At 49.1% G+C, this 26,614-nt stretch overlaps 2 protein-coding genes across 3 annotated transcripts in view; one reads left to right on the forward strand and one right to left on the reverse strand.

The window, feature by feature from the left end:
• The first annotated feature begins 414 nt into the window (after window positions 1-414).
• On the forward strand, window positions 415-14,629 carry SASH3 (SAM and SH3 domain containing 3). Its single transcript, XM_027963129.3, has 8 exons — window positions 415-622; window positions 8,015-8,110; window positions 8,486-8,632; window positions 10,425-10,566; window positions 11,742-11,890; window positions 12,035-12,244; window positions 12,369-12,519; window positions 13,014-14,629. Exons 1-8 carry the CDS (start codon window positions 566-568, stop codon window positions 13,202-13,204), a joined length of 1,143 nt encoding a protein of 380 aa, XP_027818930.1. The 5' UTR covers window positions 415-565; the 3' UTR covers window positions 13,205-14,629.
• An 8,553-nt stretch (window positions 14,630-23,182) lies between these two features.
• Window positions 23,183-26,614, reverse strand: part of ZDHHC9 (zinc finger DHHC-type palmitoyltransferase 9) — a 29,879-nt gene continuing 26,447 nt past the window's right edge. For both annotated transcript variants that reach the window (XM_015105057.4, XM_015105056.4), the window contains one exon: window positions 23,183-24,750. In XM_015105057.4, the coding sequence (XP_014960543.1) occupies window positions 24,637-24,750 (114 nt within the window). In that variant the 3' untranslated portion in view covers window positions 23,183-24,636. The remainder of the gene's footprint in view (window positions 24,751-26,614) is intronic.

Consider the following 26,614-nt stretch of genomic DNA (forward strand, 5'->3'; position numbering starts at 1 on the left):
TGATCTGTAAGGTGATGGCTGTAGATAGGAATGATGACTCTAGGGTGATGGCAGAGCTAGTGATCGCAGTGATGATCTTGGTGATACAAGGTGACTGGGAGCATTGGCCCAACACCAGCAGAGAGATGGTCCCACCTGCAGTATCTGGATTCTGGTCAGTGAGATAAAAGGCTTGAGTAGGCTGTATAACATCAGGTTGATTGGCCAAAGGACTGGCAAGGATTGCCATGAGATGGCAGGGTAGGGACTTTTCTCTGCTTGTTCAACCCAAAAGCTGTCTGCATCAGAATCTCTGGAGACTGAAGCTGGGACTTCCTTCCTCCCCAGGGGCCAGCAGGGGCTGCGATTGCTGTAAGAGTAGGTCACGTGACGGGGCTTCCTGTATGCCGCTGCCGCCGGGTGTCCATGGCCCGCACCCCCAAGCTGCCAGTGCAGCAGTCAGAGTGGCAGCCACAGGCTCGGTCCATGCCGTGGCCCCTGGACGGTACTGGCGAGGCTGAGCAAGAGGCCTCCGCATCTCGACACCTAGGAGAGCAGGCACGGAGTATCACCAGGATAGAGGACCATGTTGCGCCGTAAGCCCTCCAACGCCAGCGAGAAAGAGCCTACTCAGAAGAAAAAGGTGAGGAGCATCTTTGGGAACTTGTTGCTTCCTTCCCTCTGCTCTCTCAGCCCATCCTCTCCAGAACTCACAGAAGTGGGAAGAGCCAAAGACCTTCTGTTGAGTCTGTAGGTGAGGGCCATTCTCCCAAGGGCATGGGACTAGTAACAGAAATCCAGGAGAGACGTCCCAAATTGTAGAGAAACAGAGTTATAGAATACACTCTTGGAAGCCTTGAGTTGCAGGATTCAACACTACCAGGGTAAGAGACTTAAAATTGGGGACTAGAATCCTAGACTAGAATTTAAGAATTACAGAATACAATTCTCAAGTTGAACCTAAGACTGTATTTAGTCTCTCCCCTACAACGGTCCCTCGCGAGCCTGCCTCTCAGGAGCCATCTCACTCACAGGGCTCCACTGGGCTGCCCGGCCAGGAGCCATGATGCTCACAGAGCCCCTGCCCTTTGGCCCTAGCCTGAGCTTGGCCATCTTCATTCAGCTTTGTTGTAGCTCCCAGGGGCCCACAGGAGAGGGGGCCACCTGAAGATGCAGCCCAGATTTCCAGATTCAGGGAAAGGGCCTCCAAACCCGCAGTGGGTTGCAGGGGGCATGCAGGTTCTTCCCAGCTGGGGAGAAATTATTTGTGAAGAATGAGAAATGAAGCTGCTGAGATGAGGCGTGGGAGTGAGGGCTGAGGGGGAAAAATTCTGTGGGTGGGGGGCAGGCATATTTTAAAGGCCAGGAAGAAGAGCATCTGCTCATCTTCCTGGAGTTTTGAGACCAGCCTAGAAGATTCCTTGAAGGCTCTGCCACATTTAGGTTTCTCTAGTTGAATTTGAGGATTTCTACACTTCAGTCTTGGACTCAATTGTCAGATTCTCCCCAACCATCAGCAGGTACATCCACACACCCAGCAGGATCCTAGGACCATCCCAACTAGGCCTGAAGCAGATCAGAGAGGCCAGGCATAGCCACAGGCCAAGGTCCGGGGCCTCCAGGCCTCCATGGTGCCCTGCTGCTTTCCCCTGGAGCCTAGCCCAGGTGCTCCGTGGGGGAGCCCCTTTGTCAGAGGAGCGGCTCCCAGGCAGAGACCAAACCAGCTGAGAAGCCGAGCCTCAGGGCACTGGGGTGTATATCCTGCTCCCCCTCAAGTCCTGGGGTGGCTGCCACTTCCGGCTGTATTCTCCCCCACCCCAGCCGCTTCGCTGAGGTTGCAGTGGAGGTGGGCGGGTGGGAAAGAGATTCACCACTCTTCACACAGGCTCTGTCACCCCTGTCCAAGCACCACACAGCGCCAGCCCCGGCAGACTAACCTGGCAGACTTGCCATTGGCTGGCCCTCCTCAGCGAGTGGGTCCACTTCCCCTTGCTCTTCGGCTGATGGGGGTGGGAAACGGAGACCGCCCAAGACACTGCTGGGCCTCAAGCCACAGGGGAGCTGAGCGGAGAAAAGAGTCTGAGAAAGAGCTGACACTTCACACAAGCAGCCTGTGCCGCCTCAGGTGGAGGGGCCTGAAGGCTCACAGGAGCCAGAAGTCCCATTTTCTCTCCCCACTTCCATCATCCAGATTCTGGGTTTGGTGGATTCCTGGGATTCCCCACAGGCCTCTCCCAGGAGAGTCCAGGCTGTTGCAGCCCTCTGAGGGCCATGTCCTCTAGGGCAACATCGGCCTGGCAAACCCTGTCTCAGCCCATCAGAGCCTGGGCCAGCCCCCAGAGCCACTCTCCCAGCCGCATCCCCTGGAAGCACTCTTAGACAAACCAGCTTTCCAGAAGGCGGACACAGCAGCTTCCCCAGGCCAGGAGGCAGCGGCACAGCTCCAGCTCTGTGACTTGGGCACGTCCCTGCCCCTCAGAGGCCAAGGCAACATGGTGGAGGGAATAGTACAAAGGCTAGTGTGGAGTGAGTGGAGGATGTGCTGGGGACCTTGACAAAGAGGGATAGGTCCTGACCTGCCCACCTCAGGAGGTTGTATGGATCACTTGCAACAGTACATGCCAGTGCACTATCACATGTGTGCCTGTGCACATGAAGGGGTGCACGCTGAAGCCGTGGGTGGGGGCAGAGAGCCCACTGCCAAAAACAAGCCACGGCCCCAGCCCTGAAGTGGAGAAGATAAGACCTCGTAGCTCACCAGATGTCGGGTGCTATGCTCTGCACTCATCTCTTAGCTCATTGGCTCTTCACAACAGCCTTGTGAGGTGGGGGCCAGTGTTGTTTTTACTTTACGGCCAAGGCGCAGAGAGGTGAAGTGATTTACTCAAGGACACACAGCTAGGAAGCTGCCAAGCAGGGAGTGAAGCCAAGATCTGTCAGTGTCCAGAGTCTTAACCCCTTCTCCCTCTACTCTCATCTCTCTACTGACCTCAAAAACACTGGAGAAGTCTGATGAGCATAAAAGACTCAGCCTATCAGCAGAAGGGCTCTGCATGGCAGGCCCAGATGGCTATGGACTGAGTGACCTTCCAAGGAGCCCCAAGAAGAGTCAGGAACAAGCCTTCCAGGGTGGTGGGGTCAGGATGTGTGTGTCATGAAGGACTGAGGAGATGCCCAGGTTGAAGGGGGAGGGAGGTTGGGGGAGGCAATACCCCTGGGCTGCCTTTTGGAGACTCTTGCCTCCATCAAAGCATCTCTTTGCACTCTCTCTGATCTGCTGGAATATAGGCAGTGGACAGGAGTTTGTCCTAGGACCTGCCTCCCCTAAGGATAGTCCTACCCCATCGCACACCTACTCTTCACTACATCCCAGACCTGCCACCAGGGAAAATGGAGAGGACTCAAGGCTCCTATCTGAGGGGTCACTTGTCCACTCCTTCCAGTCTCTCCCTGCTCCTCTCTTCTGCAATCTTGGCACATTACTTTTGCTGGCTCCCTTCCTACAGCACACCTTGGTATGCCACTCCCTACCCCTGCCACTAGCAAGCGCTTCATATTTTCCATGGCTCCTCATTGCTCACAGGCTAACACCATGGCTGGCAAGGGCCTTCCGTGGCCTTTTCTGCTCCACCATTCACCCCAAACACTGGTATACTCACCATTCCATCATCATTCTTGATCAAACCCTTCCCAGCTTCACCTGGAGCAATCCTGGATCCCCAGGACAGCCTAGCTCAAAGGTGCCTCCTCCTCCACGAAGCCCTCTAGAGCCCTTCTCCCTCCATGCTCCCACCTGCTCTCCTGGTAGCTTCTTCCAAATCCCACCTGCAGTCACCATTACCCTTAATCCACTTCTGTATGAGGAGGTGACTTCGTGAGCTCTGAGCACAGTAACAAGCAGAAGCTTCCAGAATCTCAGACATGGGCTTGACGCTGGCCTCCACCTACTGTGTCACTCCATCTAGGATGCTTCATTTCTCCCAGTTTCAGTGTCCCTAGCTGGAAAGAGTGGGTGTAAGACAGGGCTGCAGGGAGGCTGAAGTGAGTGGACACACACACAGTGCTTGGCAAGGCACGGGGCACAGGGGAGGTACTCGACCTCTCATTACTGGATTCCCACACATGCACAGGCCAGCGTCCAGAGCCCAGAGGGTGCTCAGTATGCGACCGGTACGCTGAAGGAGCAGACAGCATAGCAACAGAGACACCTGGGATGGGGCTGGAGAGACGCTGGAAAGCCACACTTGCTTAGAAAGCAGGGAAGATGCCAGGCCCAGCAGGGTGAGCCTCTGAGAGGGCGATGGGGGAAGCTTCTTGCAGGGGGGCAGTGCCTTTAAAACTAGATTTGAAAATCCTTTTTATTGAAGTATAATATCCATACAAAGAAGCATGTACATCATAAATGTAACACTCGACGGATTTCTGTAAAGTGAGCATCCCCATGTAGGCAGCCCCTGGATCACACAGAACACTTCCAACACTCCAGAAGTTTCCCTCATGCCCCTGCCAGTCACTGCATGCCCCCTTTCCCCCAAAGGTAACCAACCACTCTCCTGACTTCCAACTGCATGGATTAGTTTTTTTTTTTTTTTTTTGCATGGATTAGTTTTGAACTTTCTGTACAGGGAACCATATAGTATACCCTGGTGGCAGGTCTCTTCTGCCCAACAGTGTAGCTGTGAGCACCATATTGCTGGGGAGAGTTGCACGAAGTTCATTGCCGTGTGCTATCCCCTCGTGTGACTCTGCCACAGTTCACAGGTCCTCTCTACAGCTGATGAGTGTTTGAGTTGTTTCCAGTTAAACTGGGTTCTGAAGGATGGGAGAAGCTATGGTTGATTGTAGGGAAGGCGAGGGATAGGAGCCGTGAGGGGTTGCCATGTCCCATGCTCACCCTTCTCTGCCTCACAACAACCCAGTGAGATGGGTGCTATGCTCTTCATTTCACCCATGAGGAAACAGAAGCCCAGAGAAATTGAGAAATTCACCCAGCTTTACACAGCTGCTCCATGGCAGAAGCAAGATGTGAACTCTTGCCAGCTGACACCAAATAAAGAGACTGAGGTTTGGGGAAGATAAAGAAACTTACCGAAGGTCACACTCAGCAACGTGTGACGCCCAAACAGTAGTTCTTTCCGAGAGGCCCGCATACTCCCCTTAGACATGAAAATGGGGCTTACAGTGTATGGTACCACCTCCAGCCCAGGACCCCCAGGAAGGCCTCACCCTAAAGGGAGGCCAGGCAGAAAATCCAAAAGGGCTCAAGGATTTCCACTCATACCTGGACATATGAGTCACTTCAAACTCACTGAAAGGCATTCAGGATATTTGGGGTGCTCCTGAGTTTAGAGGTGGGCCAGGCAAAAGACCCTTATCCTTAGTCCCCCAAAGAATTTTTCTAGTCCTTTCTGTGTACCCAGGCCAGGGTTGAGGAGCAGCCGGCCAGGCCCACGTTCCAGCGCTGTCCCCATGGGCCTTTTAGATTGTTTTCTCCCATTTTGAGCTAAAGCTGGGACAGAGGTCCCAGGAGCCAAAAAGCTGCCCCCCCAGCCACCCCCAAACCCCCGCCCCCCCAGCCACCCCCAAACCCCGACGACAGCAGATTAATGACAGGAAAAGGAAAGAACTGCAATTAGAGGGCAGCCTAGCGGTCAGTTTACTCTTCCTCAACAAAGCCCACTTCCGGCCCCACGCCTTCCCTGCTGCGGGCTTTCCAGGCTCACTGGTCCCTGGGGCTTCAGGGGCGACTCTCAGCCTCCTGGTCTGCAGACCAGACTCGGGCCTGATGAAGGGAAAGCCACAATAGGCCTGATCAGCCTAAATATAGGCGCCCAGCCTACCCTCCTTGGGCCCGGGCCAGCCTGGTGCCCACCCTCTCTCTGTTCCCTCGTTTCCAGGCAATAAGAGGAGGAAGTTATCCAGGCAGCTGCATCCTAGCTATACAAGAGGGGGGAAATGAATGGAAGGTGGAAGAGAGAAGGGGAGAACAAGGGAGAAAAAGAGGAAAAAATAGTGGGTAGGGAAAACCAGGGAAGGAGGATGGAGGAGATGCATAGGAATAGGAGCAGTCACCCCACCACCATGCCCTGTACCACTCAGGTCCCTTTCCCAGCTCCCCTGCATCACATGTAAGGGGCTTTCTTCCTAAGGATGCAGGCGCCTCACCCAGGAGGCCTTCATGGTGGTGGTATCTGCTTGACCTGGCCGCTGACCTGGTTTCTGGTCCTCTAGCTTGCTGTGACCTCTCGGAAGGTGTGGTCGCTGCCCCTGATTACTGACTTGCTCTTGGTCAAGACCAAGGGAACTGAAGTGTTCCACTGTAGTCCCTGGGAGCGGGGGACCAATTATGTGTATGGGGGTGTGTGTGATACTGCCCCTGCCCTGGGGGATTGTCATTGGACCCCCCTTTCGTAGGAAAGAGGATGTGAAACTTTCAACTTTGTGCAGGTTTGGGGCTTCGGTTCCTCAAGGCCTTATCTCTGGTGTCTGCAGCCGACCCCACTCTATCTGTCTGGCCATCTGTGAACCCTGGTTCCTGTGTGCACCTCTGGTCTTGACTTGATTTGGGTTCAGCCTCCCCTTCTTGTGTCTCAAGTCAGCTCTCCTTACCTGGCCCCACTTTCTCCTACTATCTCGCCATGTGCATGCATGTGCAGTTAAGAAAGCTCATTTCCTGAAAACAGGCTTATCAGTGCTGTCGACTGAAAAAAATGCATAACCTAAAAGCTGAGAATTATGGTTTATTGAGTGGACTTTCTGAGGACTTGGGGGGGTGGGGGATGGGGGATGGGGGAAGCCTCTCAGATAGCTCCGAGGGACTGCTCCCGAGAGGTAAGGGAGGAGCCAGAATACAAAGGAGTTTTGTAACAAAGACCAGGTAGTCAGAATATCAAAAGATTACTGTTAGTTAAAGAAAACTAGACAACCCAAGTAAATAAATTTAGCCCTTCTCTGTGTTATGAGAAGATGCAAGAGTCTGCGCTTATTGAAGTTATTCCTTTGCTTTGCAAAGATAAGGGCCAGTATTGTGTTCTTTCCCATCCTGTGTCCCCTCAGGGAGCATCATCAGTGGTGGCTGAAGTGGCTAAGAGCCGGGCAGCTGGCAGCCAGTCTGCATCCTGGTGCCTCCAGGCTCACCGTGGGGTGACTGATGGTTGGATGGCCACGGCATCCTTTGTTTGCTGATACAGCGGAGATGGGCAACAGTTTTCATCCACAGCACAAACAATAGGTTGAGCCATGGACAGAGGAGCCTGGTGGGCTACAGTCCATAGGAGTCCCATGGGGGTCACAGTGAATCGGACAGGACTTAGTGACTAAACAACAACAAATCTGAACACTGGCAAGTGCGTAGAGTAGCCAGCTCATTAGCAGCTGAGATTAAAAGCAGAGATGAAGCCAGAAACTGGCAGCGTTCTTTTATTATGTTAGAACCAATCAGTGATGTCCCAAACCTTTTCTCATTCAGTCTGTACCATGGCTTTCCAGAACGCATAATGCCAGTCTTACTGGCCCTTGGATGGGACACCAATGTGTCACGGCCCTCTCTCTTCTTGGGATATCGATGTGTCAGGCTGAGGGCCCCAGTGTGTTTCCCACGATCAGTCACAGGAAACCAGTCCTGGGGAAGAGAGAGCCTGGAGGCCGGGCTGTGGGGTTTTGGAGGGTTTGCTTTACTGTATGAAGAGGTGACGCTGTTGCACATGAGGTAGGTCTCCAGTAGTAGACACGCGTTTCCTCAGACACATTTAATCTTTTACTACAGGGTTCTGGGGACCAGAATTAAGGTGCTGGTGGAACAGTGGGCTCAGCCTGTGGCCTGACTGGGTTGAGGCTCCTGAGGTGAGGAGCCTGCTTAAGGGGACCGCTTGCTGCTGAAGAGCAGGATGAGGACTTGCAGCGTCACCTCTGAGCTCTGGGCCCAGCCCTGGGTTAAACGCGCTGTGTTGGGAGCAAGAACAGCTCTGTGCTCCTTACTGACCACAATTGTAATGCAACACAATTTAACTCCTGGTAACACTTCTGCTTCTCCCAGCTCTCCCTTCAGCGCTCCAGCAGCTTCAAAGATTTTGCCAAATCCAAACCCAGCTCCCCTGTGGTGAGCGAGAAGGAATTTAATCTGGATGATAATGTGAGTTCCAGAGCCTCCTTGGGGGATCTGGCTGCGGGCCCTGGATTGGGGAGTGGAGGGGAGGGAGGGAGGGAGGGAGGGGAAAGAGGATTTTAGGATTGTGGAGGCAAAGCCTTTTTAAATACTTTGGGCCTACCTCTGCACCCACCAAAATTCTAGGCCCTAAAGCTTCACCTGCATTCTTTTCGTTTGCAAATTGCTAATTTAAATATGAATGAATAGGGCCAAGAATAGGTCTGGGGCTAAAATGACGATAGGGACCTCTCCTTCCACCCCTCCGGGGTTTACCTGGACCCCAAGGCCTCCTTCTGCTCCCAAGTCCTGGACCCAGACATGGCCACCTAGGTTCCCGAATCTCCAAATTTCTTGTCACAGATTCCAGAAGATGAGTCAGGTGTGCCGACCCCAGAGGATGCCGAGAAGAGCGGCAAGAAGCTGGGGAAGAAGTGGAGAGCGGTGATTTCCCGAACCATGAACAGGAAGACGGGCAAGAAGATGGTGAAGGCCCTGTCAGAGGAGATGGTGAGGCCTGGGACCCAGGGAGTCCGCGGGTTGGGGCGGGTGCCACAAGGAAAAGCAGCGGTCTAGTGGGGGGTGAGCATGGCCATCAGGAGAGCCACTGCCTGGGCACACTGCCTGGCTCCATACAAGCACGAAGGTCACCATGGGAAGGGAGTTCCCCCAGCCAAGCACGTGGCAGGCAGGCACGGTCCTGAGGGAGCAGGAGTGGGGTCTGAGGAGGGATGAAGGTCTGGGAAACAAGCTTCCTTGGGAGACTGACCCGAGGAGATGAGATAGCCTGGGGCATGTTCATTCACCATGAAGTTTTACTTGAAAAGAGCCACTGAGATTGGAAAGGCTTGATTCAAAGATGCCCGAAGAAAGAAAATCAAGAAGGCTGGCTGTGGGGACGGGGTTTGGGGTAGAATACATACATGTATAGCTGAGTCCCTTCGCTGTCCACCTGAAACGATCACAACATTGTTAACTGGCTATATTCCAATACAAAATAAAAAGTTTTTTTTTTTTTTTTTTAAAGGCTGGCCTTGGCCCAGGGAGGGAGGGCAAGACAGACAGCTGTGGGGCAGGCACATCCAAGTAGCTGAAGTCACACCGGGCGTCTGGTTTGCTCCTGGCTCTCAGGGGAGGCACCCTGGCAGCAGTGTGCTGGAGTTAGCTCCCGCTAGCAGACTCCTGCCAGCTCAAGACAGCAGTTGCTCAAATCTTCAGTAATTTCATGAGCCAGGTGTGAGATACAAGCATTATTGAAAATTAATTTATACCAACTTAGAATTAAATCAATTATTTTAAGAAGAAAAAGAGTAAAGTCAGTCTTCAAAATTCACTTCCTAACTCTTGTCCCGCCTTTCACTGTGCTCTGTGCCCTTGTCCCAGTGGCTGGGGGGTGCAAATAGCCAATGCTGCCACTCATGCTGGCTTCCCTGGTGGCGCAGTGGTAAAGATTCTGCCTGCCAATGCAGGAGCCATAGGAGATGCGGGTTCGATCCCTGGGTCAGGAAGAACCCCTGGAGAAGGGCATGGCAACCCACTCCAGTATTCCTGCCTTGGCTATCCCATGGACACAGGAGCCTGGTGGGCTACAGTCCATGGGGTCACAAAGAGTTTCACACGACTGTGAACGCGTGCACACTGCTCATTTAGGTGGTAGATCTGTTGGTCACTACGGGAAGTATTTACAACACAGAAACTGGCAGCCCCTACAACTCAGGGCTTTTATTCCCATTCAGTCAACTAGTGAAAGAGTTACAACTGCACTGAGGGCTGGGGAGGCCCAGCAGCTGTGGAGTCAGGCTGACGGGGCTGTGAGTTCCTGCATGGCCTTGGGAACATTCCTCCGTGACTTCTCACCTGTCAGCTTGGGGGGATCAAGCACCCGTCCTTGAATAAGGATGAACTAAAATCCTCTGTGTCGCACATAGGAACATAGTTAAAAGTAGTGAGTCTCTTCAGCACTGTGACCTGCCTGGCTATGAGCTACTAACACCTCTGGGTTCAGACTCCAGCAGCAAGACTTTTTGTGTGTGTACAAGGGCACTTCAGGCTGACACAGCACGTTCACATGGTACCAAGGGAGCCTCATTCCATGGGCAGGGCAAGCACTCTCAGTCCCACTTCACAGAAGAGGAAACTAGGGCCCAGAGGGTGCCCTGCAGCCTTGCAAGAGGCACGGCTGGGGTGGCAGCCAGGCCCCAGCTCTCCCGGGAGCCCCGGCTCACTTCCTCTGCACCCGAGGCGGCCCTATGGGCACCTCAACCGAGGCTACTCAGGGCTTCCTGCTTCTCCTCCCCTCCAGGGAGATACTCTGGAGGAGGGCTCAGCGTCCCCAACGTCTCCAGACTGCAGCCTGGACAGCCCCGGCCCTGAGAAGATGGCGCTGGCTTTTTCTGAGCAGGAGGAGCAGGAGCTCCCAGCTCTCAGCCGCCAGACATCCACAGGTGAGTGTGGGAGGTGGGGGCACACTTGCTGACCCTGGAGGAAAGGACAGGGTGAACACCATACAGGTGACTGTCTGAGAGGGTTGGTAAAAGAAATGAATCTTTCCTGTTAATCTGCTGGGACCTTTCCCAGTCTCTTGAAATTAAATCTTCCTAACAATCTCATGGGGTGGTAATATTATTATCCCCACTTCTTTGATGTGAAAACTGAGGCTCAGGCAAGTTAAGTGACTTGCCCAAGGTGACCCCGTCTTGAATTTAATTCTGCCCTCCAGGAGCCTCCACTGGCTGGAAGAACCTCATTGCCCTCTTGGTCTAGGCCTCCTCCATCTTCCAAGGGGAGCTAGAGGCTATGGGCTCCCTGGGCCTCTGACATCCAAGGCTGGGGGTCAGGGTATTGGCTCTCCTGCTGTGAAGACTCCACCTCCTGGACACAAGCCCTTGGTTTGCTGGGCCCGGGGCTCCACTTGGCATCTTCTAGATGTCCCTGGGGCTGGACAGGAGCTTTCAGCAGCCCTGCCTGAATGAGGTTCTGCAGGCTGTGGGCTGCAGACCTACAGAGGCACTGCCTTTCTCACCCTTATGATTAGTTCCAAGTTCTCTGATGTTTCTCTTGCTCCAAAGACACTTCCTTACCCCCACTAAAAGTCACTTCCGCCCTTCATCCTGCCCTTCTCAGAAAGAATCTGAGTTTCCATGTGATGTAGCTAGACACCGAGTCTCATTAAGTAATATTGATTCACGGTGTGGCTTCTTGGTGGAAGGTGACTTCCAGGAGCCCTGGAGTGGGAGTCAGGAAGCCTGGAGTCTAACAGACCCAGGGCTGCCAATTATAAGGTGAGACGCTTTGGGCAGTTCACTTAGCCTGACTGGTCTCAGTTTCCTCATCTGCTCATTGGGGGTGTTGGCCCAGTTGTTTTCTAGAGACCCTCCCAATTTGCCTAGTCTTTGATCCTCTTATGGTCAACTATTTTCATGCCTGGGGCCCCTGAAGCTGTGCTCATCAGGGTGGCGGAGAGGTTGGTTCAGAATCACTTCTGCAGTGTGAGACTTCTTGGAGCTCAGTTTTCTTCCCTTGGGATTTCTAGCCAGACCCCCTGGAAGGTACCAGCTGGGCACTGCCCCAGCTGTCCTGGGGACAAAGATGACCTTCCTCCCCACCCCATTTCCTGCAGGCAGTGAACTCTGCAGCCCCAGCCCAGGTTCTGGAAACCTTGGGGAGGAATCGACTGCACCACAGTACACGGGCCCCTTCTGTGGCCGGGCACGAGTCCACACCGACTTCACTCCCAGCCCCTATGACCGTGACTCACTGAAGCTGCAGGTAAGGTTAGCATTCAGGCCTCTGTTGAGCCTGGCAGGTTGTACCCATACAGGAGGCTGCACTGAGCCAGGGTAAGGTGGTGTCAGCAAGAGGCCAAGGGGCCCTCTCATCCTCCGTCCGTTCTACTCTCCTCTCCTCCCACAGAAAGGAGACGTGATCCAGATCGTTGAAAAGCCACCCGTGGGCACATGGCTGGGCCTGCTCAACGGCAGGCTGGGCTCTTTCAAGTTCATCTACGTGGATGTGCTGCCCGAGGAGGCTGTGGGGCCTGCGCGCCCCAGCCGCCGACAGAGCAAGGGCAAGAGGCCCAAGACCAAGACTCTGCATGAGCTGCTGGAGCGCATCGGCCTTGAGGTTTGAGTGGGGGCCCTGCCCGTATGTCTAGGAGCAAGGGATGGGGGCCAGAGCAAGTCAGTTCCAGGCGGAGAGATGGATCTTCAGTGGGGGTGGCTGGTAAGTGGCCTGCTTCTGCCCACAGGAGCACACATCCACTCTGCTGCTCAACGGCTACCAGACACTGGAGGACTTCAAAGAGCTACGGGAAACACACCTCAATGAGCTAAACATCATGGACCCGCAGCATCGGGCCAAGCTGCTCACGGCCGCCGAGCTGCTGCTGGACTATGACAGTGAGTGGGCTTAGGAGTGGAGGGTGGGAAGGGTGGGGTGGGGAGGCCTGCCCCAGTCCTGCCCTGGTGCCCCTCCGCAGTGGGCAGGTGCTTTCTACGCTTGAATTCCCATCTCTGGGCAGAGCTTGTGAGCAGAAGGGGTTTTAGGAGAGTTTTCTCGACCTCTACAACATCCTGTGAGATCAAAGGGGGCCAGAGGAGGTGAGGCACAGACTCCAGGCCTCAGTGTTGGGTAATGATGAGGCCAGGATGCAAGAGCAGGATTCCTGGCTACTAGCTCAGTGCTGAAGACGTTTGCACTCCTGGACAGGAGAGCTGGCCTGGACAGCACTTGGGGCAGGGGGAGGGTGGTGGTGGGCCCCCAGAGGGAGAGACAGCCTCCAGTGGGCTTCCCAGGGTCCCTCCACCCAAAAGGAGCCCCTGAGATTTCTGAAGCCCCCTCACCGCTAAAGCCTGAGCCCCCCCAATTCCTCTTCCTCCCTGGCCTCTGGCAGCTGGCAGTGAGGAGGCGGAAGAGGGCACAGAGAGTGGCCAGGAGCCAGCGGTGAGCACAGTGGCAGAGCCCAAGGTGGACATCCCACGCGACTCTGGCTGCTTCGAGGGCTCTGAGAGCGGGCGTGATGAGGCAGAGCTGGCGGGCACCGAGGAGCAACTGCATGGCCTCTCCCTGTCTGGGGCCCCTTGAGGCCAGAGAGGGGATGGACCCGGCCTCCGGTGGTGGCCCTAGGCTGGAGGACTGGCACTGATCCTGGCCCTGATACCCCAAGGGCCCCTAGGGCAGCAGAGGCCGGCCAGGCCTTACAGATGCAACTGGAGTGCATGACAGGCCACACAAGCCCGGTCGCCTCCCTCCACCAGCTACTGACAGCACAGCTCTTCCAGCTGCGGCCAAGGCAAGGGGGGTACCAAGAGGCCACCAAGGCCTCCAAACCCTCCTTGCCTCGACACCATCTTCCTTTGTCGTGATGATCCTGAAAAGGGGGCCAAGTCAGTGGTTCAGGTCCAATCTCAACACCCTGGGAAAGGTGACCATTGCAAAGGACTCTAACTGATCACAGATGAATCCAGATTCTCAAAGGTTTGAAGAAAGCCACATGTATCTTTCCTACTTTCCTTCACCGTAATTTTCTTACAGGTTTAGCCACTAAATCATTGTGCCCCTTCAACCGAGTGCTTTCTTCAGTCTCAGTCTAGGACGGGTCAGGATAAGAATGTATAGTTTCTGAGGGCCTTGCTAACTCTGACATTCTGTGATGGTTAAATGTCTGTTGTCCTGTTACTATGGCCCTGGACACCAGTGGGGTTTACTGAGGGTGCTAGAGGGGCTTTGGGCTCCCAAATGAAATGGCTCCTGCTCCTCCATTCCATACCTTCTCATATAACTCAAGCCAAGTTGCAACTGCCCCAGCTTAAGTCAATGCCCACACCTCAATAAGCACCTTCTGAGCCCCTCAAATGACACTTCCCCAAGGCTGAGCCAGACCTGGCTTCCAAGGACAGACTGGCCCCTCAGAGGTCCAGGCCCAGACCTGGCCTCTCACGTGGGTCCTTAAAAGCAAAGAAAGTGCAAAGCTTAACATTGTGGAGTCTGCTACTCCATCTTTACTCTGCTAAGGTTTTGATGGACCTTGAGCTCCAGAAGGGAGAGAGTGTTGGTAGGGGGCCTCCCTTGACCCCAGTACCAAGTTTGTGCCCAGAATTCCCAGAGTAACTCTTTCCCAGGGCCCAACTGGCCTGAGGGCAAACAGTGCCCACCATGTCTTGGACTGCTTGCTTCGCAGACACACTTGGACTCAGAACCAGAAACTCTGGTAGAAGCCATCTTGGGGGGGGGATAGTTTCAGTGTAAATATGAGGGAGGTGGGGGGGGTGCTTCCAAGGTGGCTCAGTGGTAAAGAATCTGCCTACCAATGAAGGAGACACGGGTTTGGTCCCCGGGTTGGGAAGATCCCCTGGAGAAGGAAATGGCAACCCACTCCAGTATTCTTGCATGCAGAATCCTTTGGACAAAGGAGCTTGGCGCGCTGCAGTCCATGGGGTCACATGACTAAGCATGTGTGCATGAGGGTGGAGGGTGACAGGTTGGTAGTAATAAACTGGTAGAACTAAATTACTGTCTCCTGCTGTCTTTCCTATGGAGGAGGTGGGGAGGTAAGGGGCAGGGTGTGGGGGGATGGAACAGATCAGTCTCCTTCAAAGCTGGACTCAGCAGAATTTCCTTCACTGTCAGGGCCATCTGTCCCTTACCCAAAAGATGCTCATGCCCTTGATCCCGCTGATGGCTGACCAACCCTCCTCAGAGCCCAGGCTCCTGTGGCCACCAGCCTTGCTCGGGTCTGAGGGTGGGAAGCAATAGCTCTCTCCTTCTTAGAACTATTCATTCCCCACCCCCAGTGACTGAGGAGCCTGTCCTGGGGGCTGTCCAGGGTCCAAGAGGGGGAGACTTGAAGTCAGCATGGCCTTTTCTCCAAGGTCACCTCTTCTCGGGTCCCACCATGTACCCACTGAAGCTCCACTGTCTCCTGGGAGGTGAACTGGAGACTAGGACCCTTGGCTTTGTTTCTCCAACATGAACTGCTTTAGGGACGGCAAACTGGAATGTGAGCTCCCACCAGCGTGAGGATGAGGCCACTCTGCTTCCATGCTTTGTTCCCAGCCACAATCATCCACTACTGTGAGTGGCTGGGCAGCCCAAATGGCCTCACCGCCCAAGGGGTACTGAATAGTTCCAATCACTTCAAAAGCACTAACACGGGCTTTGCATGCATCCTCATGCTATCCCCCCACTCTGAGGGGATATCTTCCATCATCTTCCCAATTTACAGAGGAAACAGGTTGAGTGGGAAACCCAACAAGCTTTCAAAGCCTCGCCAGCCCTCCAGAGGGCAGTCTATCCCTCTGTGATGTGCCTCTGACATCCTTTGACCCAGCCATTCCCTTCCTAGGATTCCATCTGTACAAAGAGCCACGTGAGTGCACACAGATATATGAACAAAGATATTCAGGCTAGCTTCACGTAAAAAATTGGAAACAATGCAAATGGGGAATTAGTTAGATACATTATGGTTCATTCATACATCATTAAACACAATGTTGTAGAAAAATATGTAATGACACAGGAAAAATCTTTGTGATTTTTTATTGTTTAACTTGAAATGTTAAAATTATACAAATAACGTACAAACGTTCTTGTAAAAGAAGTCTGAGCAATATCATGGGGGGAAAGTGAGTAATAAACCTTATTTATACAGTGATTCCATTTTTATTTATGAAAAGGAAATATACACAAGAATAAAGACCAGAAAAATCTGCATCAAATGGTTAACCAGTGGTGATCTTGTGAGGAGGGTGGTTGGGATTAGGGGAGTGAGCAAGAGGAGTACTCACATAATATATTCTTGTCTCATTTGAATTTCAAAACAATGATTTTTATATCTATAAAAAAGGACCAATGTTTTAATTTTTTAATATGAATTTATTTATTTTAATTGGAGGTTAACTACTTTATTGTATTGGTTTTGCCATACATCGTGTTTTAATTTTTGAAAACAATGGAACTAACGGGCCTAAGCCTCCAGTTTAGGTAGCAGCAAAGTCGTCCTGCTGCCTTTCTATGCAGGCTTTTGGAAAGATGGGGAGTGGGGGTGAATAAGACCCAAAGTACTTAAAATCCACATACACGAAGGGGAGCCTATCAGAGGAGAGTCCTACAATTTTCAAACCCCCTATTAACTCCAAGCTGGGGAAAGGAAAACTTCAGAAAAAGAGGAATGACTGAGAACATGTTTTGAAATCTTGCCCTGCCCTGGAGTGGGGGATGGGAAGGTGTCTCACAGCTACTGGGCTTCAGTTTGGTCTGTAAACCAAATATAGGCTGAAAGTAAGTAGTTGTGCAAGGGCTCCAATGATCATCAGATTTAGGGAGTGGGCCGTGAAGAAGGGCAATGAGGAAATGTAGACTACAGGCCAGGGGGAGAAAGGCAGTGTGCCTCTGCAGGTCTGCTGCTGGAAGCTCCTGTCCAGCCCCAGGGTCATCTAGAAGATGTCAAGTGGAGCCCCGGGCCCAGCAAACCGAGGGCTGGTGTCTAGGAGGCAAAGTCTTCACAGCTGGAGAGCAAACACCCCCAGCCCAGGATGTCAAAGGCCAAGGGAACTGTAGCCTCTAACTCCCCTTGGAAGGTAGGGGAGGCCTAGGCCAAGAGGGCAATGGGGTTCTTCCAGCCAGTGGAAGCTCCTCTAGGGCAGAAAGGAGAGTACTAGCAGTTAGCAGCTCTGGCCAACCTGACTTCAAGTATTAGGTCTCTTACTCATTAGCTGGATCATCCTGGACAAATCGTTAAACCTCCTTGAACCAAACTTTCCACATCAGTACAGTGGGGATAATAGTACTAGTCCCCATGATGGAGCTGTTACCTAGACTGAATGAAGTAGTGTATGCAAAATACTTGGCATAGCGTTGAGCACAAAATTTATGCACAATGAATGATATCATGTCACCATCCTGTGACCTCCATTTCACTCCCTTTAAGGCCCATCTCTCCTTGGACCCTTAGTTAGTGCAGTGACCCAGAGCAAAGGCTTTGGAGTTTAACTAAAGTGTCTTCAAATCCTGGCTCCACCACTTACTAGTTAGTTACACAATTTGAGGTAATTACAGACACATACATTTCTTTTCTATAAAATAAGAATAATGATCTATATTGTGATAAATATATCAAGTGAACACTTTATACACCTTAAACTCACACAATGCTATGTTAATTAAATCTCAATTTTAAAATAATTTAAAATAAATAAAAATTAAATTTAACAAAAAAGAATAATCAGCTAATAATACCTACCTCTTGGGGTCAGCAGAGAAAGAAATGAGATAGTGTATAAAGTTCCTGGCACATAGTGACAATAAATCGTGGAGTTTTACATTTTTTGTAACCTTCAAGGTACTAAGCTCAAGAATGGGCACAAAGGCCATGCTGACATGTGCTTGTCTGCAGGCTAACTGCTGTAGCTCAGAGACAAGCTATCTCGAAGCTTCCAGAGGGTGCTAGCATTCAGGGTAGGGGGTTCCAGCTCTGGTTTGTGGAGAGGCTGGTGATGGGAGAAAGTCCATCTGGGAAGCCTGGGACAGCCCTTGCTGTGCCCAGCCCATAGGAGGATGATCAGCCCAGGGTACCAGCCTTATTTTAGGCAACTCCCTTGGACGTCCATGTGCTGCCAGAAAGAAGTGGATAAAAGCCAGATTCAAAAAGAAAGAGCATCAAGTCAGGATTAGAGGCTGAAGCAGTTAGGGGAAGCAGTCAGCGGTATCAGCACCTTCCTCCTAAACCATCTCCCCTGTCACTCGCCACCTCTCTTTCCCAGTGGAGCCATGGGAGACAACGGGCATTAAAACCAAGCTAACAGAGGTCTGTAAAGGGAAAAATGGGCCCTAATCACGGTAGTCTCAGTGAGGTTCACCGCCTTCCCCCCCCAGCCTCCCAGGCAGGAAATTCAGGATGAAGTATGAAGTTTCCCAGCTGGGGAAAAGAAGTGGCTCTCCCACCCCTCCTTCACAATAAGGCTACCTTCACTTCTCACACAACGTCAGCCACATTCTATGTTGCTTGGCCAACAAACAACACAATCAAGTGGGAAGGAACTGCCTCCCCTGTAGACCCAGCCGACACTCCTCCTCCAGGAAGGCCCTAAATAAACGCAATTCTATAGCACTTGATATGTAGACTTCACCTTTTCCTATAACTTCACAGTTACTAATATAGCATTTGTATACCACTGCCTCTGGGACCTGCCAGGGATAGCGTCAGAAAGGGCCCAGGGCAATGGCCCTCACAAAGGGACAGGCAATTTGACTGTGGGAACCCGGCTAGGCAACTTCCTGACTTTCTGTGCTAAAGAAACCCCACCATCAGTTCAACCTAAGTGCAGGTGTCTGAAGAGAGATTTAAGAGATTTAAGTTTAAAACAAAAACCCAACAACTGCCCCCAGACCAGCTCGACTATATATAGTCAGCCCTCTGCCTGCCTAAAATGGAGACATCATTGGTAAAATTCACCCAAAATGGCCAAAAAAAAAAAAAAATCCTAAAATCATCGCTGCTTCTCAACTCTCAAGAGAATGGGGTCAACAACGCAATTTTGCCTAAAGTTAGCCCTAGAATGTGGTCAGTTTTCAACAAGTATTTATTGAATGTTAAATAAAGGAAAGGTTCATTTCATTTCAGTGGCACTTGGAATTATTCAAACCACTTTCTCTGTCTACACCTGCTCGACTGAGGGATAGGGGGTTATGCTGGAAAACTCTCTGGACTCGGACTGAGGACATCTGGATTCTGGTCTTGGCTTTACCAGTAACTGTCCATGTGACCTTAGATAAGTCGTGGTACTTTCTGCTGAGAGACAGAGAGGGTGCACAAAAGTGAGCACAAGCAATATGAACTACATGATTGACTGGTGTTTTCCTTTCAGGAGTGTCATGGACAGAGGCCAGGTTTTATGACAACCATGTCTCTAGTTGGGGCACAAAACTACCACCCACGCAGGCAAGTTGGAATGGTCAGATAGCTGAAGACCGGCAGTGGCTTGCAGAAAAGGTAGTGGGAGGGGAGCTTGAAGAAAGTGAAGAGACATGGAATGTTAGGGTGGTAAATCTACGCTGTGCTCCAGAGTTGTAAGGACACTTCTAACTCAAGGCTCCCTTACTTCCTGGCCTACGGTGGAGGATGAGCTCCAAGCTTCCATTTATTAATGACAACCCAGTCCAGTACTCTTGCCTGGAGAATCCCATGGGCAGAGGAACCTGGTGGGCTACAGTTCAAAGAGTCACAAAAGAGTCAGACACAACTTAGTGACTAAACAACAAGAAAAACCCCTAATGCCAGAAGAAAGATAAACAAAGGACTTAGCCAATCCACAGAATAAAAATGGCAAGAAACACAAGGGAGGTGCAGAAAATGTTTTACCTCATAATTAACGGAATTAGGAAATGAAGGCATGGAGATACCAGTTAATAACTAGCTATCAGATGATCAAATGTTTAAATAAGGTGTGTTGAAGGAGGCTCTCTGATACAGAGGTGGTAGGACAAACTGGGTCAACCTTTCTGTAAAGTAATTTGGCCATATTTATCAAGAGCCATTGGAGGAGGAAGTGGCAACTCACTCCAGTATTCTTGCTTGGAAAATCCCATGGACAGAGAAGCCTGGCGGGCTATAGTCTGTGGGGTCACACGACTAAAGTGACTTAGCATAGCACACATCAAGAGCCATTAAACTCAGTAATTCCACCTTTAGGAATTTATCCTAAAGAAATAATAACAGATATGCCCATATATAAGGAAGTTCATCATAGCAATATTTATAATAAGGAAAAATTGGAGATGCCTAAAAAATGTCTGACAATAGGGGAAATATTATATATATATCATGGAGTCATTAAAAAACATTTTCAAATAATTTAAAATGGTATGAAAAATACTAAGTAAAAAAAGCTGGATTACAAAACTATATTGATAGTTGAATTCCAGTTATGTTCAAAAATATGTATATATATATATATATATATATATATATGTATATATGTATGCACAAGAAAAAAGGCCAGAAAGAAATAAACCAAAACATTAACAGTGATTAATATATTTGGTGATAAGTTTATGAGTGATTTTTTTCAATCTTCTTACATTCCTATATTTTCAAAATTTCAACATGTATTACTTTTAAAATTTAAAAAGCACATTAAAGGTATAAGGAGATGAGGGGCATTGTTGATTTTCTAAGTCTTCCAAATATTTAGAGGTAGAAAGGGACCTTTGAGATAATCTAGTCCAGGGGTTCTCAACCCTCCCTTCATATATATAATATTTTGTAATATACCCTTGGCCTGAAATGCATTTCACAGTTAATATAAACTGCTTATACTCATAATCTCCAGAATAGCAATTTAATACACTAACTATAGTATAAAGAAGAAACAAAAGGGAAGTCATTTAGAATCAGATAACTAAACTTCAGATGCAAATGCCTTTGTAAGACTATACTAAAAGCTCTACTAGTCCAATGCTTCCACTATACATGCAGATTCACTGCAAACGCAAGTGCTACAAAGGAAGAATAAATATTGGAGACTTAAAACACCATGAATGGCACTCCTGTTGGTGACCTGATTTTCAAAAGTCACAACTCTTGGTAAATTTCTGAATAAAATAAAGGACCATCTTTACTCAATTTACATAATTGCTGCATTACTGGAAATTCAGTGTATAATATTAAAACTATAAAAATATGTTTTGTGTTTACTTGTATAACGATTAGGCCCAGATAGTGGTACTAGGTTTTTCTACCTATACTGATGTCCTATAGGGCATCTGATGGTTTACAGAAGATTTCTAGTTCCCATTTCCCTTTCATATTTATCCACAACATGAAATCCACAATGACTCCCTTTTTAGGGAGTATGCCTTGCATCCTTTAAAAGTAATGATATTTGCAGTTGTAGCCTTTGAAACTATTTCTAAAGCATATTTCCAAAGAACCGCAAGCAATTCCTAGAATGTGTTCTCAAAAGTGACACAAATGCTTTTTGAATCATTGGAAGCACTGGTCTTCTTTAGTAGCACCAAGGCACGAGAGAAAATTATTAAAAAAAAAAAATTTACTGTGATCCCTTGGTGATTTTCCCTAGCCCAGCCCCAAGCTTCAGAGGTATAAAGTGAACTGAGCTGGAAGAAAAGGACTAACAGGGCCAGGCCTTGGGGAGAGGGAGGGGAGCTAGGTTGCTAGGTTACTGCTTGAGCCAATCCAAGTGGTCCCAGAGGGGCACCAGACACAGTACTGGTCCCTCTCTCTGCCCCACTAGGCTGAGGGCCCTCTAAAAGGGAGGGGGTCAAAAGGTGGTGGAGGGGTCTGGTCATTCACACTAGGCACAAGTAAAGAAATGAGGCAGAAGCACAAAGAAACAAACATCCTTCTATTTCTATAACTATTCAAGTCTCCTTCATTAATTGGCTTCCCCCCAGAAAGAAGGATTTCTTTATTAAGAAACACCAGAGAGTGAAAATCCCACCATACACATACAACACACACACACACACATTTGTAGGCTCACACAAAAGTGCTGAGATTTACATATTAAATTGCATTTAAGTTAGAAAACAGATTTTAAAACAAAATAATTATTTTTCCCTCAACAAGGTAACGAGATTCATTCAGCAGGAAAAAGGGACTTATGGGTAAAGGCAGGAAGGTCAGGACAGGAAGAATGGAGTTTAGCTGCTATAGATTGAGAACCCACTGCTGCCACTGGTGAAAAAAGCAAAGGGGGAGATGGTGTTCTCTTCTAGGGCAAAGGGGGCCCCGGGGCCAAAGGGACATGAAAAATAAAAAGGCCCCAAAGAGTCAAATTCCACCAGCCCCCAGAGGTTTTGGATTCATGCCAACCATCCTGGCCTGGGGAAGTGGGGAACATAGGAAACTTAAGGAATGGGGAGGAAGGGGAGAGGTGGAAAGAATGTCAGCCATTGAAAAGAGTAAACAATTTAAAGCCTATTCCCCTGGGAAGGACCAATTCATCAATCTCCACTCTGATCAGAACTCAGACTAGGAACAGTCCCAGCTGGTGCATGGTATGAATGGACAGATCTTCAGGCCAAGGTCTTAAAAATAGAAGATTTATAAAGGAAAAGAACAAGGGCAGGGAGTAGGGAAAACCAGAAGCTTTAAAAAAATCATTTCACACTAGTGATAAGGGGTTTCCATTTTGACCCTTCACCTCAGGAAAAGACAGCTTATCTAATGGACCCAAGGGTCAACAGAAGAGTGGCTGAGGTAAACTGGAGGAGAGAGGACATGGGCTGAGACAAGATGGGCAGAGAACTGACTAAAAGCAGTTTCATCTGAGTGGCGAGTTAACTGAAAAAAATCTAGTATCTTCCCAACTTTCCAGGCTTGGCCTTATTTTGAACTGACTAAAATCTAACTACAAGGACAAAACCGAGAGAGCCAGAAAAAGAATGGGAAAGCAGAGGCAGATAGGACAGGAATCAGAGTTAGTCCCAGTCCTAGTCTCTCTGTCTCTCCAAGGACTGCTAACTTCAAATCCTGCTACAAGGAAAATAGGAAGACAGAGAAAAATCTGTGAGCAGCCAAGTTTCATTACTTTTGATTAACTGGGGAGAGTGAAACAGGAATTGGTAAGGAATTTTGATTAGAGACTATTTAAAAAGAAATATTACCATCACTCGTAAAAGATCACTAACAAAATATTTCCGGGGGCAGGGGGCTGATAAGTCTGCTTTAATAACCAAGACTCATCTGCAATTAAAACCATCCATCTGTATAAAAACAATATCCTAATAAAGAACTTGTTCTCTTACTTTAATATAACCCTCGACCCTCCCAAGCTTTCCAACACTGTCCATGGCCTTGAAAGGCTTTTTTTTTTTTTTTCATAGTTCAGAATAAGGTAAACTTCAACCCAGAGTGTAAAATAGATCAGTGGAGAGTTTGGGAGCAATCTCTCCAACCCAAGGGTCCCCTGGAAAAGGGAAGTATGGGTAGTAGTAACAAGCAACCCCTTCAACCCCACCCTCACCCCCCACCCCGCCACACAAAGATACTTACACCCCACAGCGGTTCCTGAAGTGGAAGGGGAAGGAGGAGGCAGGCAGTTTGCATTAGACACAGTTTAATCACCTTCAAATAGATTAAAAGTTCTGGTTTACACTCCCCCCCCTCCCCAGAAGTCATCCAGACAGGACCCTGGCTTAGAAAGAGAAAAACACAGGTGCTCTAGGAAATATAGCCACATATAATACATAAATTTTCTTCCCTGAAATAGAGCAGGTCCTGAGCAGAGCTGACTGGGGGCCACAACCCACCCCCAGGGTGAAGTGACTCTGGGACTCTGCCGGTGGAAGTGCTGGAAGATTGGGGCCTGGAGGAAGCCCCTGGTGTGGTTACCAAGCCCGAGATGGGCCAAGGCCTTGGAGTGGGTTACCCGGGAGGGCAGCAGTGCGGGGCTTTCCCTCCTCACTCAGCCGAGGCCTAATGGAAGTACTTGTTATCCTCTTTTTTCTATTATTTTTTTTCTGTTTTGAGGGGATACAGGGGGAGAGGAGAGGAGAGGAGAGCCTCTCTGTGCCTTGGTTTCCCCATTTGTGCATACAGGGCCTCTACAGGCCTCACACAGGGAGTCTGAGGGGGTAGTGTTTAAGTGAGCACTCGGGCTTCCTCTGAGGAAAAGGAGCCACCAAAGTGCAGACTTTTATTACTGCCGTTCCTGCTCCCAACGGGAACAAGAGTCAAAAGGAAAACAAATTAAAAGGGGCTAGTGAGAGAGGAGGAGAGATGAGACAGAGAGTGTGAGGGGCCGTGCCATTGGCATCTCATAAGTTCTTATTGAGAATGGCACAGGTAGTAAAAAGTTTCTGGGTAGTCTACAAGAAATGTAAATCGTTATCTATACTACAACTACTTACATATATCTCACAGGAAAAGAGTGGGGCTTAGGTGTTAAGAGAGTGGACAGGGGACAAAGGAGAAGCTACACGAATAAATACAACAACTGGAAGCTACCTGCCCCATTCCTGAAAGGATTTGCTGGCAATGTTGGCACTTTGGAGCCGTGAGAATCCTCCAAACCTACTCTCCATCCTCCTCCATTCTGAAGGCCTCGAGAATCCAGGTAGAATGCCCTGGCCAGCAGTCTCTGTGACTGCCTCTGGACTCGTGACATGCAGCAACTTGAGGGGAATTGAGCCAGTCTCAAGGACCTTTACCCCAGGATTGGGCCAGTGACCCCAAGCAAGAGAGCTGGGATCTGGAGGGAAGAGAGGGGAGTCCAAAGAGACTCCGTGGCTGAGGCCATGGAAAACCAGCGCCAGGGCCCAAGGGACCCATTTGTCCAGTTACCAGAGGTGACTGACATCTTCTGCGACTGCTTAGAGTCCAGAAATTAAAAAAGCTTGCAGCAAGAAAATGTCAGTTTACAACAGGGTGAATAAAGACCAAAGAAAAACAGTGAGAGGAACAGCTTACTCTCTCTCTGTCTCAGGTTTACCTTCTCCCCTTAAATCTCTCACAGCCCTAATCAAACACAATGAAAGTCTCTTCCATACATAGGCTACTTCTCAGCTTCCATCACCTCCTGTGGGGGCTCTGGGGGCTCTGGGGGTGGCATCTCTTCAGGAGTGCTGGTGTCCTCCGGCATCTCATTGCTTAGATGGTCTATTGGGGCCTGAGAAGGAAAAGATATCAAAGTCAATACAGAATCCAAATGGAGATAATCCATAGACACTGAACTCATCCTCTGAACCCATTAACCACACTCATGGCTAGAGATATGCTCCCACCAGCCCGAAACTCAGAACCAAAACTAGACTATTGTCTTCTCAACAGAAAGCAATTGAAATTTGAGTTCTACTCTTAACTGCCTGTTGTGGACAGATGTTTCCATTATTATTCATGTTAATAATAAACGGGACCACAAATAATTACACAGATCACCTTCCCTCTTTCACAACAGAATATTATAACATACATGTCTCACCAGGTCTGACACAGTGGCTCTCAATCTTCTTTGGGCCCTAATACGTGGCTCACTAGAACAGTGATTCTAAACCAAAGGGGGTAGGGTGGCTAAATTTTCAGATGGTACATCTGCTTTGAAAATATCTCCTGAATGATAGTCAGGGAAGTCTCCAAAATAATTTCATTTATATTATGTGAAAGTGAAAGTCTCTCAGTCGTGTCCAACTCTTCGTGACTCCATGGACTGTAGCCTGCCAGGCTCATGGAATTCTCCAGGAAAGAATACTGGAGTGGGTAGCCATTCCCTTCTCCAGGGGATCTTCCAAACTCAGGGATCAAACCCAGGTCTCCCACACTGCAGGTGGATTCTTTATGACCTGAGCCACCAGGGAAGCCCATTTATATTATAATAACATCAAAAAGAATAAAAGACTTATGAATAAGGGTCACAAAAGAAATATAAAACTTATACTCTGAAAACTACAAAACATTGTTGAAAGAAATTTTAAAAGACCTACATAAATGAGATTACAGCCCATATTATTGGCTCAGAAGGCTTAATCATGTTAGTCTTAACATGTAATTATGTTAATCATAATATTCTCCAAATTAATCTACAGATTTAATACAATCCCCATCAAAATTTCAGCTGGTACATCTGCAGAAATTGATTAAGTTGATTCTAGGAGTCATATGGAAATTAGAAGGAACAGAACCAAAACAATTAAATAAAGAATAAATTTTGGAGGACTCACACTTCATAATCTCAAAACTTACTACAATGCTACAGTAACCCAGATAGTATGATACTGGCATAGGAATAAACTTATTGATCAGTGGAATAGGACTGAAAGTCCAGAAACAGATTCTCACATTTATGATCAACTGATTTTTGACAGGGGTACCACAACAATTCAACAGAGTAAGGATAACCTTCAATAAACTGTGCCAAGACAACTGGATATCCACATGCAAAATAAAGAATTTGAACCCTCTACCTCATACAATATACAAAATTTAACTCAAAATGGATTAAAGACCTAAATATAAGAGCTAAAACTATAAAACTCTAAGAAGAAAACAGAGTATAAATCTCCATGATCTTCGATTAGGCAATGGTTTCTTAGATCTGACAATGAAGTGAAGTGAAGTGAAAGTCACTCAGTCGTGTCCGACTCTCTGCGACCCCATGGACTATATAGTCCATGGAATTCTCCAGGCCAGAATACTGGAGTGGGTAGCCTTTCCCTTCTCCATGGGATCTTCCCAACATAGGGATCGAACCCAGGTCTCTGGCATTGTGGGCAGATTCTTTACCAGCTGAGCTACAAGGGAAGCCCTGACAATGAAAGCGCAAGCAAAAACAACAACCAAAATAGATAAACTAGACTACACAAAACTGAAATCTTTTGTGCTTGAAAGGACACCATCAAGAATGTGAAAAGACAATATACAAAACTGGAGAATCTTTGCAAATCAAATCTCTGATAAGGGACTTACATACAGAATAAAAAACTCTTACAACTCAACAATTTAAAAAAAAATCCCAAACAATCCAATTTAAAAATGGA

This window comes from Ovis aries, chromosome X, assembly GCF_016772045.2.
Source record: "Ovis aries strain OAR_USU_Benz2616 breed Rambouillet chromosome X, ARS-UI_Ramb_v3.0, whole genome shotgun sequence".
Classification (NCBI taxonomy): Eukaryota; Metazoa; Chordata; class Mammalia; order Artiodactyla; family Bovidae; genus Ovis; species Ovis aries.